At 40.3% G+C, this 16,924-nt stretch overlaps 1 protein-coding gene across 1 annotated transcript in view; it reads right to left on the bottom strand.

The window, feature by feature from the left end:
- Positions 1-3,352: 3,352 nt before the first annotated feature.
- The window catches only part of PRICKLE1 (prickle planar cell polarity protein 1), a 65,108-nt gene continuing 51,536 nt past the window's right edge, over positions 3,353-16,924 (bottom strand). Inside the window, exons 2-8 of the mRNA XM_066319047.1 lie at positions 11,615-11,793; positions 9,234-9,347; positions 8,268-8,405; positions 7,574-7,777; positions 6,886-7,072; positions 5,884-6,747; positions 3,353-4,551 (exon numbers count right to left, since the gene is read on the bottom strand). Coding sequence (XP_066175144.1) covers positions 3,695-4,551; positions 5,884-6,747; positions 6,886-7,072; positions 7,574-7,777; positions 8,268-8,405; positions 9,234-9,347; positions 11,615-11,746 — 2,496 coding nt within the window. The 5' untranslated portion in view covers positions 11,747-11,793 and the 3' untranslated portion in view covers positions 3,353-3,694. The remainder of the gene's footprint in view (positions 4,552-5,883; positions 6,748-6,885; positions 7,073-7,573; positions 7,778-8,267; positions 8,406-9,233; positions 9,348-11,614; positions 11,794-16,924) is intronic.

Consider the following 16,924-nt stretch of genomic DNA (forward strand, 5'->3'; position numbering starts at 1 on the left):
AGGAAGAAACATGGCTTTTAGTCTTGCTTGTTTTACAAGTATGTATTTTGGATTAGTTTTACATCCTGCAAAAAAATTGTCCCTGGTCTAGTAATCAACCTCAATGGGCTCTGAAAAGCTGTAGGAAGAGCACTGGGGGAAGGAAACATGGTGCAATGGAGGAATTTAATTTATCACCTTCAGAGCTCCTGAAAACAGAAATTACTCCTGGCACTTGGCAGTGTTGCAGATACCCTTAAAAAAAAAAGGTGGAAGTTGAAGCAGTATGGAAATTCAGAGACTGAAGGGGTTACCTCTGTAACCTCACTTGGGCAAGTTGGGCAGCTTTAAGTGACAATGTAAGCAGTAAAGGTGAAAATCAGGTGAAAAAAAGGTGAAAAACAAACTGACTACTGATATGAAAGGATATACTGATATGAAAGGAGGTAATGCCTGGTATCAGAGAGGGACCAAATCCTTGCGTTCCTCTTGTCTGCAAGATTTTCAGTTTTGATAAAGTTTTGCCTTTGTATTTTTCACTGTCATGAAGGTTGGTTGTACTGAGTGTGGCTGGGACGGAGTTAAATGTTCCTCATAGTGGCTGGTGCAGTGGTGCTGTGCTTCAGGTTTTTCTTGGAAACATGGTGATAACACAGGGATGTTTTAGCTATTGCTGAGCAGAGCTTACCCGGAGTCTGCCTCTCAGCCCACCCCACCAGTGAGGAGGCTGGGGGTGCACAAGATGCTGGGAGGGAACACAGCCAGGACAGCTGACCACAGGTCATAGGGCATCATGACATCCCCCACAGGGATGGGGCAAGGAGTTTGCCAGGGCTGCTGCTGTTCAAGGACAGGCTGGGTAATAGTTGGCTAGTGCTGAGCTAGTGGTTAGTGCTGAGTGGGTTTTTTGGTGTAATTTCTGTTTAGGGTTTTTTGCTTGTTTGTTTGTTTTTATCTATTGTCTTTAACTAAGCCCCGGGTTTTCTTATTGTTCTTACTTTTCTCTCCCCCATCCCACTGTGGGGTAGTGAGTAAGCAGCTGTGTCATGCTTAGGTGCCTACCAGGGTATATGCTCCACTAGGAATATAGGTACTACTTCAAATAACACTAACCACACCTTAGAGCTTTTGTGACTGTATCTGAGTCTTGTGCTGGTCACTATGTCCCATACCCTTCTCTTCAAGGTGGAGGAATCAATTAGAAATATTTCTCATAAGAAGTTGTCAAAAATAGTAAGATATTGTTTATGTCAGGCTGAAAAAAACAAAGTTGTATAATCAGCTTTTAACTCTTTTTTTAAAAAAGAAGCAGTTAACAATCTAGGAGAATTTCAGTATTCCATAAGGTATTGAAGTTTGGGAGAGTACATCTGCTGCATCTCAGGAGATGTGTGGCATCAGAAGAACTACTTGTGGAGACATTTCTCCGTTCCTTGGTCCAACATGGGACACAGCAGTAGTGGCACAGCATTTTGTTTCTGAGGATCCTGTTTTCCCGTTTTTGGAAACGCAAGTGAGAATGAAAGGTCCAAATCATTGTTGGAGCATCCTGGGGAAGGTTATGAACAAGCCGGCATCTCCAGCCCCTAAGTCCCACCAGTGTGGTGGCTGTAAGCTGCTTGAGCCCAGCAGGCACATGGCTGCTAGCAAAGCTTCCTGAGCCCAGAGCAGCCAGATGGAAGTGCCCCACGAGACACGCATCACCCCATGCTCGGGACCAGGCATGGCTTTTATCAGCTTCCACCTCCACATGACCTGTGTGCACTAGGAAAGTGACTTGAGTGGTGAGTACCACCCTGGGAGGAAAGGATCTGCTGTTCATTTTACCCCGAAAAATACAAGCAAGTAACTGCTAGTCTGATTACCCTTAGCAATAGCCTAATTCTCTTTGGTGTAAACCAGTGCTCGTGTTCATTCCCTCCCTTACTTCTAGCTGCTTTTGTCTCCATGCGTCTCTGTCATCAAGAAGGGCAAGCTTAGTTCCATTTGACAGGCTTTTTTTGGTAAAAAAACATCTATTATTTCATTCGTTTCCTTTCTTCAGATAGTCAGAAAGCCAATGCCTTTAGCATTTACTATCTTCATTAGTGGATATCACTGTTAAGAAATTCCTGTCCTTTATTTAAAACAGTGGAAGACGTTTATTTTAACTTAAAACAGCTCCAGCTCCATATCTGAGTTCAAAGCAACTACTGTGATTACCTCCTACTTTATAGTTTTTGCCAGCTTGCCTTCCTGAACCACTCAGTATCTCTCTTCCTTTAGGTAAGCAAACTTCAGAAATTATTTTTGGGAAGGAGAGGGAACAATAATAAAAAAATCCACATTCACAGGAGTTGCATACTGATTGTAATGGTATATTCCAAGCTTGTGTGGTTTTTACATTTATATAGTTTACATTTTGCTTGACCCATAAATAATACTTGCAAGATTAAGAGGGCCGTAGCGAGTATTTACATAGCCCCACCATGCATATAGAGCTTTTAATACCTAGTAGACAAAATTAAGCTGTTTTGCACTGAACATTTTCCAACTTAAGCCCTCTGACTAAAATACAAGCAATATTTCATCCATAACACTGCTGTTAAACCCCTAACAAATCTAGTTTGATATTGTAACAAACTTCTTCAAATTCAGGGATATAAAAATATTCAGATTTTAAAATTTTAACTGTACAATATGTACATTAGTATTTGCACTGTTAAATTATGAATACATTTAAGCCTATGAAATACTACATTATAAATATCAATTTTTTTTTTTACTTAGAATTGCAGCTAATACATTTTAAAACCTGGATAATGCATGTGAAAAGACACAATTCTGGAGGGTAATCCTTTAAGCCCATATGAAAATATTTGTTACGTAAGTAGATCCATTGACTTTAATGGGGTTACATGCCTGAGCAAAGGACTCCAGTAGCTGTACCTCTCACTGCTGAGGGGTGGGGGGCAGAAAAAACATCACCAATCATTGGCAGCTAAGTCCAGTTCCAGGAGCTGAATTAATATCTTCCTTTAAACAGGCATGAAAAAACCCCCAAACCAAAACCACCCACCTCACACTTTCTCAAAAAATTGTAGAGGAAAAACCATGAAAGTTAAATGTACAAGACATTCACTGCTGCTTTAGGAGACATCAAGGCTTCGAGCATTTCAGCTCCCACATTATGATTTTTGCTTTCTTAAGGAGCATATTTCCAAATAAAAAGAATCCAGTTTTTGTATGGCAACTTGAATGAGAAAGAGTGAGCGTTATCAGTGAAGAAAGGGCAGTATAGGGAGTATAGAGCCTTCTTTTTCTTGGCAGCAAGAGGAAGAAATCAAAGATCACCCTGTGTGTCTATGGCTACAGCACAGGACTGACATTTCAATTTATTCATCTTTGTCAAATCCTCTCTCTCAGATAATTCAACGTAAGTGAATAGTGAGCGTAAAATAAAATATCTACAAAAAGTCTGTATTAAGAACTGCAGTAACAGTATTTTGACAGATGAAACATAGTATGTAAACCTAATCTGAGCAGATCATTTGGCGCAATGACATTTCTGAATGTTACTTTTACAATGTAAACTGGCACGGTTATCATTTACAGTGGCAAAGCATTATGAACTTTAGCAACTTGCCTAAGTACAATTATTAACATAAAAAGATGTGGTTCAGACTGTAGCTACAGAATTGACTGGTCCTCCCAATTCAGAAATACTAGTAATTAATTAAGATATAATACAATTTTTTCCTTTGTGCCCCCTCTTCTTCTTCGATTTGGTTGTCCTTTGTCCAAACTGAGAACTAGATAACGCAGTAGTTGGACCAGAAAGATCATCTGTGTAGTACGGATATCTCAATGACCGTGGCTGTGGAATAGGCTGTCCTAGAAAATACCCTTCCTCTTCAGAATCAGATGATGAGGATGAAGTTGAACACCAGGAGTCATCTTCCTCACCATACAATCCAAAAAACTTACCAACCATCTGATTCCGCAATGCATAGTCAGACCTGGTATGGGCATATTGTCCATAAAGCTCTGCATTTTGAATATAGGCCCGAAGCTCACGTGAGCTTCTGTTCTGAATAAATTTTTCATGATCCTGAGGGGAGTAATAACGAAATCTCTCTCTTGGAGAGCATCTTCTTTCTGCAGCCAAATTAAGTGCATTATCTGAACGAGACTTCCTACTTCTTCTGCGATGGTGAGAAGGTCGATTTCCACGCTCTTCAAAATGGTAAACACGCCTACGAGTCCTTTCACTCATTGGAGGCTGACGTATTTCAAGATTCTCATAACTTCCATTATCAATAACATCATCTGAAAACTTCACTTGTTGTGGTCTAGACTGGGATTTAGATCGTCTCAGTACAGGCACATGCACTGGCTTTTCCTCTGGCAACACTTTTTCCTGACACAACTCTGAGCTCAGACTCTTCAAGGACTCAGTGCTCCGATGGAGCATTGAAGAATTCAGAGTTCCCATATTGCTCATCTTCTCACAGTCCTCCACCTCCAGTTCTTGGAAAGTTTGCAAAGAGTAGAGAGATGGCCGTGGCTTGCCTTCTCCATCCATTGAAGCCCCTGTGGTGGGAATGGAGATAGGACGAAAAGGAAAATGAGTGGAGTACCAAAGAGACAAGTATTATAACAAAATATGAAACATTTCTTGTCACCAAGTGTTTTTTTGAACTACTACCGAAAAGACTCCCTTCATAGTAGAATAAGCTTTGTTTTTACTTAAAACATTTAAGTATTAGCTCTGATGACCAAAGAATTAGCTATCATGAGGACATAAACAGCAGAAGTTCAATGGGTCAAAAATTTAGAAACATACATACAGGTATGCTTTTAAGAAAAAATGATTACTTAAAATTATTCTGCAGTCTATGCTTGCCATTCTTAAAGCTAAAATATTTCACATTTCTAGTATTGCCAAATTCATGTTGCAGCTGTTGCAACAGGGAAGCCAAACTTACTGCCTTGCAAAGAAGGATCCTTACTCTCAAAAAATCATCAAAAGGAAGCTGGCCTGCTGTCCTCCACCTCTGTGTCCTTTCATTCCCACAAGGAATCACATGCCCTGTGATGGTCCCAGGTGCAATACCTTTAGTGCCTCCTCCTCCTCCTGTGCCCCCTGAACCAAGATTCCCTCCCCACTTCCTTCATTGCTGCTTGGCAAATGCAGCCAGCCTGTGGTTGGGCCTCAGCTAGACAAGTAGCTGCAGTGATTTGGGTTACAGGAGGAAAGGAGAAAATGATCAGACAACTTTTCAAATGGGTCTTAACTGCCAGGTTTGGCCTTTTTGTATGAAATAGGAAAGGAAGGTTAGGGCACACTATCCCTTTGGGTAACCTTCAATCATGTTTGACAAGGGCGTTCACAAAAGTGGATTTTCAGTTTTACTTTAGTCAATGGGGAAAAATAATCTCATAAACCTAACTGCCTAAGGCTAAGAAGTTTGCCATCTTTTCAGATTTTCTACATATTTTTACAAGCAAATCAGGAAGTTATCAAAAGTGTTTGTTTTGTAGATTAATATCATCCTAATATATAATGCAACTTCTTATACATAAGGTATGGAAAAATAGTAATTTGCTTAAAGCAATGATTTGTACATAATAAATGTGTAGTTGAAGACTGCTTAACACCAACTTTTTTTTTTTTTTTTTTTTGCTTAAAGCAAAAAAAAGAGAATTCAAAAGGAAAGGAGAAGAATCTAATATGATTTAAGTAGTGGAAACATATTCTGTGAAAGACATGTGCTTGATAAAAGCCACTGCCTACTTTACATGCATCTCTTGACACTAAAGATTTTAGAAATCATCAAAATGAAAAATTTTCCTTCAAAATACTCAAACACACGTGCTGTTGTTGACCACTCCATCAAAGCCATTCTTTTATTTCCCCATTACCTGTTATGTTAGACAAAGCCAAAGAATCCATTGAGTCTCGAACACTTTGTTCTTGCTGTTTCAGGTCAGACAAACATTCAAGTGAACCTCCATACCACGGTGTTTGGTCGTGTTTGTATCCTGAGGCCCCGTGTTCCATGTCTAACTCCTGGATTTTCCTGCTGCTGGCAGGGCCTGGGTGGCTGCCATATGCAGAATCTCCCAAACCATCTTGTGACTGGGCCCAGTACATGTCTGATTGGTACTTCTTACTTGCTAGGCTTGGATTATTTTTTTCCAAGTCCAACTTACTCTTGACCATGCCATCAGAAATCCAGTGTTCAGTTGATCTAATGTCTACTTCAGTGGGTTGCTGGAAGAGGCTTTTATCACCAAACTTCAGAAGAAGTTGAGTCATGTAGTCTTCATGTTCTGCCCAATCTTCAGGGTCTTCAGGCATTTCTTGCTCTACTCTTCCTTTCCAGAAGTCTTCATTAACAAAGCCTGCCTCTTCCCTTGAAAGGCTTAAATCATCCAGCTTACGAGAGAGAGTATCATCAGCGTTGTCTGAAAGGCCAGGAAATTTGTAATTGAGGGCCGGAGTCAGGAGGAGAGACTGGCGGCACTGGTCGGCTGACCGGCTGCTTTTTCCCATACGGACACTCCTCCTGGAATCTCTGGATCGAGCAGACTGAAACGCAGAGTCAGAGGAGTCGGAGGCATGAACATCCTCTCCCAGGCTGCAGGTTTTTGAACAGTAAATCTGCCCTTGCTTTGGAAGGAAAGGGCAGCCGAGCAAAGAGGTCTTGCACTGAGCACAAGAAAAGCAAGTTTCTGTGGCGTGCCAGTGCTGTCCATCGTAGGTCATCTGAGCATGGTCAACACCTGGAAAGAGAGAAAAAGCAATGCTCTGGATCTCACTAAAAATCACTAGCAGAATTCATACTTCTGGAACGTGAAATCATTTCATAAATTGGCTTTCCCTTTATTTATCAGTTTAATGCTTATAAAGGACACACTTACCAATGTGTTCCCCACAGGTCTCGCAGTATTCTGCATAGAGAGATTCAAAACAGTTACAGCAGAAGGGCCGCCCATCCTTCATGATGTACCTCTGTCCACCCAGGATTGTTTCACACTCGAGGCAACAGAAGTGTTTCATGTGCCAGTGGCGACCTTCAGCTTCTGTACATTCATCAGCAAAAATTATCTTTTCAGAGATAAAAAAGGATACTTTTAGTTAATTGGCCAAAATCTTACCTTGTGAGTTAGAGCATATAAAATATCCAAACTCAGCAGTTCACACACAAAATTTATTTTTATTTTGCTCTCTTTTGAATACAAAGATAGAAACAACAATCTCCCACAACAAAAATAACAAGAAAGAAAACCAGGACATTCTAAAGCCAGAAAAAAAAGGAACCTAGGAACTCAACCATTAAAGAAGCTTCTATAAGGATAGTATTTTGTAATATTTCAGCCTGTTCAATTCTAAACACAAACAGGTGTTTGCTTTATAAATACCATCTTATTGCTTGTAATAATTCCAGTTTGACAAGAAATTAAATATCCCGCAGCTTTCAAACACATCTATGCAGTAGTGTCCTGACTTCTTAAGTGACTATATCTGGAGTTAGGAATTTCCAAAGTGATGCAGTTTGTCAGCTGCAGAACAGGAGTGTAGCTTGGCTGTAAAATGTGGATTATTTACCTCATCGCAGGCTGAACATCGAGGTTTGAGAAGTTCAGCGTGGTGTCTGCCACAGTGAATTTTTCCATCTTGGTAGAAGTAGATAAGGTCAACAAGAAGCTCATTGCATGTGAAGCACACGAAACAGGAGGGATGCCAGCACACACCAGGCCCAGCTCTTGAGGCAAAAACTGCAACTTCACCACCATTTACTTTTGTACCACACTAGGAAGAAACCCAGAAAGTGAACACACTTCCCATCCCAAACTACTAGCTTCTTGCATTTAAACTAAGTTAAAACACCAAACCCAATATGAGATTTTATTCTAAATTCTGACAAGAGGAAAAAATATTTTCAGTTTTGGTCCAGATGAACTGCACCTCAACAAACCTTCTGTGAATATAAGTTTATTTTATACAAAATAACATTTTAAAGTGTATGTCTGCTTTTTATTTGTCATTACTTTAGTATGAGTCAACATTAGGGTTTTTTTTTTTTTTTTTTTGAGTAGGAAATATATTACTCAGTTCATTCCCAGTAGTATCAAAGGTTACATTTTCCTTAAGCAAGCACTACCTTCTTTCTTCTTCTATGCAGTTTCAAAAATAATCGTTTTGTTGTTCTTCTTGTTGTAGAGGTAAGTTTAAATTTAAATACTGAGATACTCCAGTTTTACATTACTCAGCCCTATAGCTAGCCTATGGCACCAGTTACCTGCTCACAAACGGCGTGCATCACTGCTCTGGAGAGTAGTTTAATAGTGCCTCGTCCCAGTGCCTCCTTTTTGCGCTGAGAACTGAACATCTGCAGCTCCTTCTTTTCCTCTTCACTTAACGACTGGCAGTATCTCACCTTCCAGTGAAAACACAGGAGAACTTAGAGACTGAGCTTTTAATGTAACAGATGAGTAAGTGCATACATGCAAGGAATTCATCAGGCATGCTGGCAATCATCATTAAACTTCCCCTGCTTGCCTTCTCTACCTTCTTAATATTTAGGTAATATGGCATAACACAAAAATAGTATGGAGAGATTTTTTTTTTCATTACAGGAAAAACACCATGCTAAACTGAGGAGTTGTTTAGGCAAGAAAAAGATTTTTAGAAGCTAACCCAGAATCTGCTGCTAACCTAAAATAACGGAATGAACCTAAATCGACCATAACATTGTCCTTTAGATTTATGGTTAAGTGCCCACAACTAAGTGTTGCAGTATACACAAGACCTTAAGTACTGACACCCCCGCCCCTTTCCTTACAAAGAGCTTGTTTGTTATTTCCACTTCTACTCCAAATTACACTGCATAACTGAGATGCAAACCTTTTACTATCACAAAGCATCCTTTTTGTGTGCCACAATGCAATTCCAGGAATTTGTAGGTTCCTAGTAATTGGTGGGTGGCTGCAAACACTATAAAACCGACTTGTGTTAAGTTTATTGCGGTGACACCAGCCTCCCTAACAAGCAAAGGCAGTGTCCTTCCAGACAGCTCTTATCTGCACACAAACCCAGTGGAGAGCTGAACAATGGACTCAGTGTGCACACCGTGCTGCTTTATAGCTCAGATGCCACTGCAGGCCATAGTTTAGGCTTGTAATGAATACACAGGCAGGTAATTCTCCACGGAAAGGCTGCCAGGGAGACCCAAGCCCTGACGGTTCATCCTAAATTCTGTATTTACCTCATTATCGTGGGGTGGCAGCTGATAGAGGAGTTGTTTAATGCGATGTTTCTCTCCAGGGCTGTTAACGTAAGGGACCTTCTCCTCTGGCAAGCAGGCAAAGTACAGCTGGACCTGACCAGGAGAAATGCAGAGTTCAGACCCAGGAACACACAGGCCTCAAGCACTGCCAGGGTCCTTCAGCTACTGTTTTATCTCAGGTCTCATTTACGAAGGAAGAAGAGGTCACGCTACATTAGACTGTGACAGGGTTTGTGCTGAAAATACAAGACCCAGATGAACCAGCTCAGCAAACCTGAATTCTCTGATAAAACTAGCACCCAGCTGCTGAATTGCTTTTCTGGAATGCAATTTGCAGCGACAATTAGGGGGGTATCATAAATTATGCACATTTAATGTTCTCATTATTCCCACCCCCTTCAGGGCTGGTCAACAACTCCATGGAAATTCTAAGTTTCCCTCTGCAATTTACCACACAAGACATGAAGCTTTCCAGAAAACAGCCACTATATAAACAAATTTAATTTGCTCTCTGCATTTTACACATTGTTGAGACAAAAGCTGTTTTGTAGTCTCCTGCTGATCGGGTTCACCCTAAGCATCAGCTTTCATTGCTTCCATGTGGGCTTTGGTAAGAAGGTGGAAACATCCTTCCCTTGGGAGGAGGCTGGATCCAGCCACATTTCAATCAGATGCAAATTAACCAGGAAATTTTCACGGGATGAATGTTTTTGTATCAGTCTTCACTCTTTTTTTTTTTTTTTTTTTTTTTTCAGAAGAGTATTACCACAGGAAAGCTGTAATGAACACTACGACAAAGCCCAATGGCAAAAAATATTTTTGTGGAACAGCTACAGATTTATTGTTTTTCCTATGCAGTTTCCAGCTTGTCACGAGGCCTGGGGCTGTAAGAGCTGACTATTGGCAAAAATATTACTTGCCATACAGATTTAAATAATGCTCAGGTCAACAGCTTATTACTGTGCAAGACAGATGAAAAAAAGGCATTAATCAGTCATTTAAGTCAGGAAGCAATCAAAATTATGAGAGACAGGTTGTACAAAACACGACTTGGTCTTGATTTAACCAAAATTGAAACAACTGAAGTCTACTGTAAGGCCACTTGCTATTGACTATATTTGAGGATGCTCCAGAAAAAGATAACATGCAGCAAGAAGTGAAGCTTCAAAAATAGTTTATGCCCTTTTCTCAAGCTTATCGCACTGTTCTCAAAATAAGTAATCCTTCTGGGGGAAAAGCTCTCCCATCTTTAGTGAGTTTGGGCTAGCTGGGATTATGAGGATATTTTTGGGCATTTAATTGTTCTGGTGGAATGTTAGCACACTGTTTGCCTTAAGGTCTGATTCATCAGGGTTCTTATAGATGCTTAAGTAAGTGATAAAAAGAGTTGCCCTAAAAATAGCCTGTTATTTGCCATTCCTGCTGACTTGTTACTTTACTCATGATTAAGAAAATCTCTGCATTGCAAAAAAGAGACATCTGCACTTTTTAAAACTATGGACTGTATAAGCATGCTAGGATTGCTCTGTCTCCTGTAGCAGATGCTGCAAACCCACCCTGGCCATTAAACACTGAAGTTTTGAGTTCTGAGTATTACAGAGTACACAGCTTCAGCACAGTTGCCATATCATCCATACCATAAATGAATACCATGAGCATTTCATTTCAATCTCCCATAGGAACTTGGTCATCGGTAATTTCACTTTTATTCCCATTGCCATGTGACAAAAAAAGGGGAGTGAAGAGAGGGGACAAGAAAGCCACACCAAACCACAAGTGTCAGCTCCAGACACCATGCAAGAGAAATCCTGGCACGAACAAATGGCAGCCATACAACTATTTAAACAAGCGTAAAATACATTATTACCTGTCACAGTGACTGAACACTTTCATTTATATGCACTGCTGTAGCATCCATGTTCTAGATGTCAAATGCCTAATTATTTAAAGTTATACAAGTGCAGTGAAATACTTGGCCAGGGAGCACAACGTCATGAGGTATGCCATGAGTTTTAATTTAACCTAATAACTTCTTTAAAAAAATAAAAAAAACCAAAAAAATCCACCCCAAAAAAACTTCTATGCTGCTTTTACTTGGCAATACATACCCCTGCAGCATATACTTTTTGAAAAACCTTGACTGGGAACCTTTTTAGAACATAAAACTCCTCAGGGCTGAGAACTTTAAGCTCCCTACACTCAGCTTCATTGGACAGGAAACAAAAAAGAAGTGAAAAGTTTTACATGAATTAAAGTTTTATACATTATAAGAATTTAATTAGTCTTATAGAAGCAGCATATCACTCCCTCAGACAATCCTTACAAGGCTTATTTTTAAAATGCAGAAACATGGTTGGTACCTGCTCTGGTCTAAGGCCTGGGGGGACCCAGGCATATTCCTCCAAGGCACAGCCAGAGTCATCGTCAGAGGTTGAGCTTCGCTGACACCCAAAAACGAGGTTATTGGCTTTGGGCTCCATCTCCAGTGGCATAAGTGTGAAGTGTTAAATATTTCAGTTGCAGCTCATCAAGCAGTGTTCTGGAAAAAAAGATTAAGAGAGCTTTAATAGATTTGAACATGAATTACTAATTATCAGTGTAAATGATCTTACAGCAGTTTAGTATTCCTTGTGTTGCCCAGAACAATAAGTTAGTGAAGCTTCATTACAGCAATTCAAAAGTGCTCAAAAAAGTTTTATAACTATTGAAGGAAAAAAAAAAAACACAACCAGAAACCTAGGCAGAGGTTACCACTTTTGGCAATTACAATGTATTTCAGTATTAACACCTGTCATCTTTTATGGTTCTGCTTGTTTCACGTCACAGGATATATATATATATATGTATATGTATGTATTTAAATACATACATATATATATATATATTTAGGTAAATTTAGGAAAGACTCATTACACACTAACACACTCACTAACAACAAGAATGACACAAGCTTTTCCTGAAGTCATTACTACCACTAGTCTAGTAAAACAAAAGACATGACAAACACTTGTCAAAAGCTAAAGAAATTATTGGGGAAAGATGGTTGTGCAAGTAGCATCCTGTTGTTCACAAGGCAGGCACAGTGCAACAAACATCTGCTGGATTCCTCTGAGAACTTTGGTTGAGCTGTATGGGAGCGGAAGGGCGTTGGCCCTGTTGAATATCTGAAATCCAATTATGCCAGATTAGTCTCTGTAAAATACATCATGATTATTCTTGTTAATTTAAAACCCTATAGGGAGATGGTTTTGTTGATTCATGAAGCCTGCAAAGCTTAGTATCAGTGGGATTGTTTTGAGTCACAACTGGCAAGGAAGGCTCTCACCAAGATCCATAGCAGTTGCAATAAAAGGCTTAACAAGATATATGTCTTGTGTTAATTCTAGCAGAAGTGCTTAAAAAATTCAGACGAGGCATTTCAGTGAAATACAGATAACCAAAATCACAGATGATTCCTCCTAACACAACAGATATCCTGACCACCTGGGGTAGGGAGAAGCTTACTCTTACAGTACCACATTACACATGGGCTGTGCCTTCCCTGTTTTAGGACATTCTTTCACCTGTTTATCTAAACGCAGATCCAATTTTGTCAGTGCTACATCTGAGCTGTAGAAAAATTTAATCTCCTTGACATAAACCTTGCTGGTGGGTCTAATGAGAAGAGCAATCTAAAAACTTCTCGTGGGTCCTACGTTACATTTCCAGTCTCATCACCACTGTTCTAGAGAAAATAAGTTGCTCTTAGATCACAGGTGGAAGATTTAAGACTGCTTACCCAAATATTCTGCTGGTTACTCAACAGGGATTTCTCCTTCAAGTGTGAGGCAGTGGTTGGTGCCAGATTCTGATAATTCAGCACATAAACCCAAACCTGCTCTATAAAAAGTGGCCACATGCATCCAAAAGCTACAAACCCAGAAATTATAATATCCAGTATATAGTCTTATCTAGCCCTCTTTTCAATATGTCTTTACATTCCTGCAGCCCACAAAAAGAGATAGGATTACTTAACTCTTCCACCAGGCCAGTGCTCCAAGAAATTAGAGTTGTTTAACTTTACTTCAAAAACATACACACTATTTTTGGTGCACAGCTAAGATGCCAACACACTTCATAGCTGCACTGTAATAGAAGATTAATTTAATATTTGATGGGGCAAGCAAACCTGCCAACTTCCCCTCTGAACAGGCTATTTCTGGAAAGCTGGTGAGCTGTCAGGCACATGTCTGAAACCTTACTCAAGTTGAACAACTAAAGGTTAGCACAACAGCTTCTGAGCTTAACATCGTCATGTTACAATCCTTCTCAAGGAAGGTAAGTACAATCAAACTCAATCCTAAAAGCTCAGTCCTATATATGTAAAATAGAAAGACAGGCTTCCTGGTACATACTGTATCCCTTGAATTAGTTGCTCTCAGAAACAATTGATAAGACAAGGAATACAGAACTGTTGTCCCTTCCCACCTACTGGTAGGAAGTAAAGTCATGTATTGGCTGTATTTTTGTTAGTACTTGCATAAAAATAGGGTGCGAGGAAGGAGGGACAGAGGAATAATGTGATGCAGTTAGGAAACACTCTAGGAACAAAAGGCAACGGTGTTCACTGTTGCTGATGGATAGGGTTTGGCAGCTTGTGGCACTCATCATCTATATCCAAGTAATTCTTAAAGTCACTAGGAATATCGTTGAGAAGCTGAATTCATTCCAAGATGACCACAGCAGCAGATGAACTATTTTACTATTTCCTTTTAGAAAGGAGCAGATGCCTGGTTTGCAATAATGTGCCACTCACTGACACCTAAGCTGGTATTTCCAATTCCTGGGGCATTGCAAGAACTTGTAATGGTCAAATGGTCCCTTTTCAAGAACTGACTCCTGCCCAATATCCCAGGAATAAAAGGAGTCAGTAGGTTAAACATCTTCGACAATATTTCATTAGGCAGCATAACCTCAACCACATCCCACAGGAAGCAAATTTGAAACAATTTAGACAAAGACGTTCAATTCTGGCAGTGCCTGGGCAATTGAGCAGAGTGGACTCCTGCCGTATTCTCACAAGCATGCCAAGTAATTGAGTAATTGCTTCATATTGATTGTTCAAGACCCTCACTCCACAAGATCAAAGATTAACTTCTCCAACTTCTCTTGAAGGACAAGGAAACAACCCAAAATCGGAATGCATGATGACTTACTAACTTTTCTGAGTATTGTGAACACTAAGGCTATTCCCACAATGAACAAAGCAGCACTGGGCAACATCAGGATCTTAAGCATAGCACAGGTACAAAAGTGTAGGAGTGTTATCTAATTCCTAAGGAAGGCAAGGCAGTGGTAAGAGCCAAGGCTGCTTTCCTGCAGAGACTGGTCCCGCCTGGACCTCCTCTGGCACATCCATTCCAGAAAGCACATACACCAGCTCCAACAGGAGGAAACCACTGACCCACAGGTCCAGTTTTCAGTCATATAGGGCAGTTTGATAGTTTGGCTGGTAGAAATAAAAGAAAAATACATCTCTACCTCCAAATGTAAAATGCAACTTTACAATCGGTGTTCTCCTCCCCGGATAAAGTGATTAGAAACGTTCAAAGCAAAGTCCACAAACCTCAACGAACTGAGATTAGGACAGCTCAAAGGACATCATTCACTTCAAGTGAAAAATGCTCCCATAGGGCGAATGTGAAGCTGGCTATAAAATGATTGACAATACACGACATAAAAATAGAGCCACATCACAAATACTGTGGGGCTGCTGAGAACAACGTTTCTAATCCAGCCTGTCTTAACAGCAGGCTATCTGAAGTACTATTTTAGCAATTGCTTGTTTAGGAGTTCTTCTTCCTTTCCCGCTAAAGTGTAATTTGGTTTGCATTTTAAAACTACAGGGTTCTTCCTCCCTGCCCCCAAGCCTCACTCATCCTTCAAAGTGATCTGTTTAAAATGATTACATCCTAAGGAGGATTCAAATGAATATAAACAACAGCTGAAAAAATAAGCGTTTTCCAAGGGATGACTAGAAAGGTGGTCTTTCTACTCTTGCCATGAAACCTACAAAACACAGCAAGGATGTGTTGTTTTGCTTTGCTTTCCTAAAGTCCGTGGAACATTTTGAGGTTTCAGCTCTGTTCAAATACTGCCTCTCAAAAAAGGCTTTATAGCCTACAAGGAGGTTTTTCACTGGCAGGTTGACAACGATGAATAACATAATTGAGTTACACAGCTAAATTTGATTTGAAAAGAAAAGCAATTACTGTGTTTTTTTCCACTGATGAATTAAAACAGTCATATGACAAATTCCTTAGAGGCAAAGACAAACTACACTCCTAATTACAAAGCTATGGGTACACAAAATACTGGGATATCAAACTTAGAACAAAGCTGTTGCTGAAGCCCATATGAAGGTTATCCCCATGCTAGGATTTCCAGCTCAGTGATTATGTTCCCCCTGACCAGATAGAAGAGGTCATGATTTGTAAGCAAAGTTAGACAAACATCTCCTTGCCCACCCCCTGCTGTTTTACTCTGTCCTGCAGGGCAAATTGTTTTAACAACTTTTTTGTTAGAAGGCTTGTTAACAAGGCTATAGGGGATACAAGATGCATATCACATGCATCCATTCACAATGAAGGCTCAACGACTTAAGATTAGCATGGTCAGCCCATTCACCTGCTTATTTAAGCTCTGGTGCAAGATAAGTACATTAGAAGAGGAAGGGCACAATATAAGAGCAATAAACCACCACAAAGCAACTATTAATAATTCAAGGCCTATTTCCAATATGCATTACACACATGATCAGGAAGTCCCATTCCCTAGCTACAGTTCAAATAACATATCTACTGTGAGCACTATAGCTCTCTGTGTGGGAAATCCGGATCCAGAACTGATAAGGAGAATCTGCATCAGCACCAGCACACAACTGCTAGGTCCTTTTGAGTAACAAACTACCCAGAGCAGTTGGGAAGGAATAGAGCCAGTCTACCTGTTCATTCAAAAGACATCTAGATGGACCTCAGAAGAACTGTTTTCCTTTTTGTTAGCCAATACACAAGGACCAACAGAGGAGTTAACTGCTTCCCTCCTCCAGCATCCTAGAGCAAAGATCACTTTTCCAACTGAAGTCAGACGATCCTTCTCAGGGTATTTCTTTTGACGAGCCACACTGCAAAGGCAGGCTACCTGGATTTAGCAAAAGGAGGAAGCCCCGTGACAAAGCATCGTCCCATGCCAACACATCTGATTTGGCCGTGTTATCCTTGGCTCTGCACATCGCTGATGGAAACTCAGGCGCACACCGCAGTGAGGCAAGACTCAAACCTCCAGCCGAGAAAGAGGTATTCTCACCGATGCTTCCCCATTCTCTCCTTAAGAGGTGTACAGATTTAGAAAGAAGGAAATCTTGCCTTTTACAGTCTCCCATTGATTTTTAAATTCTATTTTAAACAGCAGCCAGACTTTACTCCAATGTACACATATACTCAGGTTTCACCCCATCACCTGTTGGCTGTCGAACAACACCCTTCTTTGTTAGGGCTTACAGCCTTCATTTGAGACAAGTTTCCAGAGAAAACACTCGAAGAAAGTGTTCGATAAGTCACAAGACAGGAATTGCAAAAAAATAGGAAAGTAGAAAAACTTTGCACCCAGCCCCATGCGCCCTGACAGCCCCG

The sequence above is a fragment of the Sylvia atricapilla genome, chromosome 5 (genome assembly GCF_009819655.1).
Source record: "Sylvia atricapilla isolate bSylAtr1 chromosome 5, bSylAtr1.pri, whole genome shotgun sequence".
In the NCBI taxonomy this organism is placed as follows: domain Eukaryota; kingdom Metazoa; phylum Chordata; class Aves; order Passeriformes; family Sylviidae; genus Sylvia; species Sylvia atricapilla.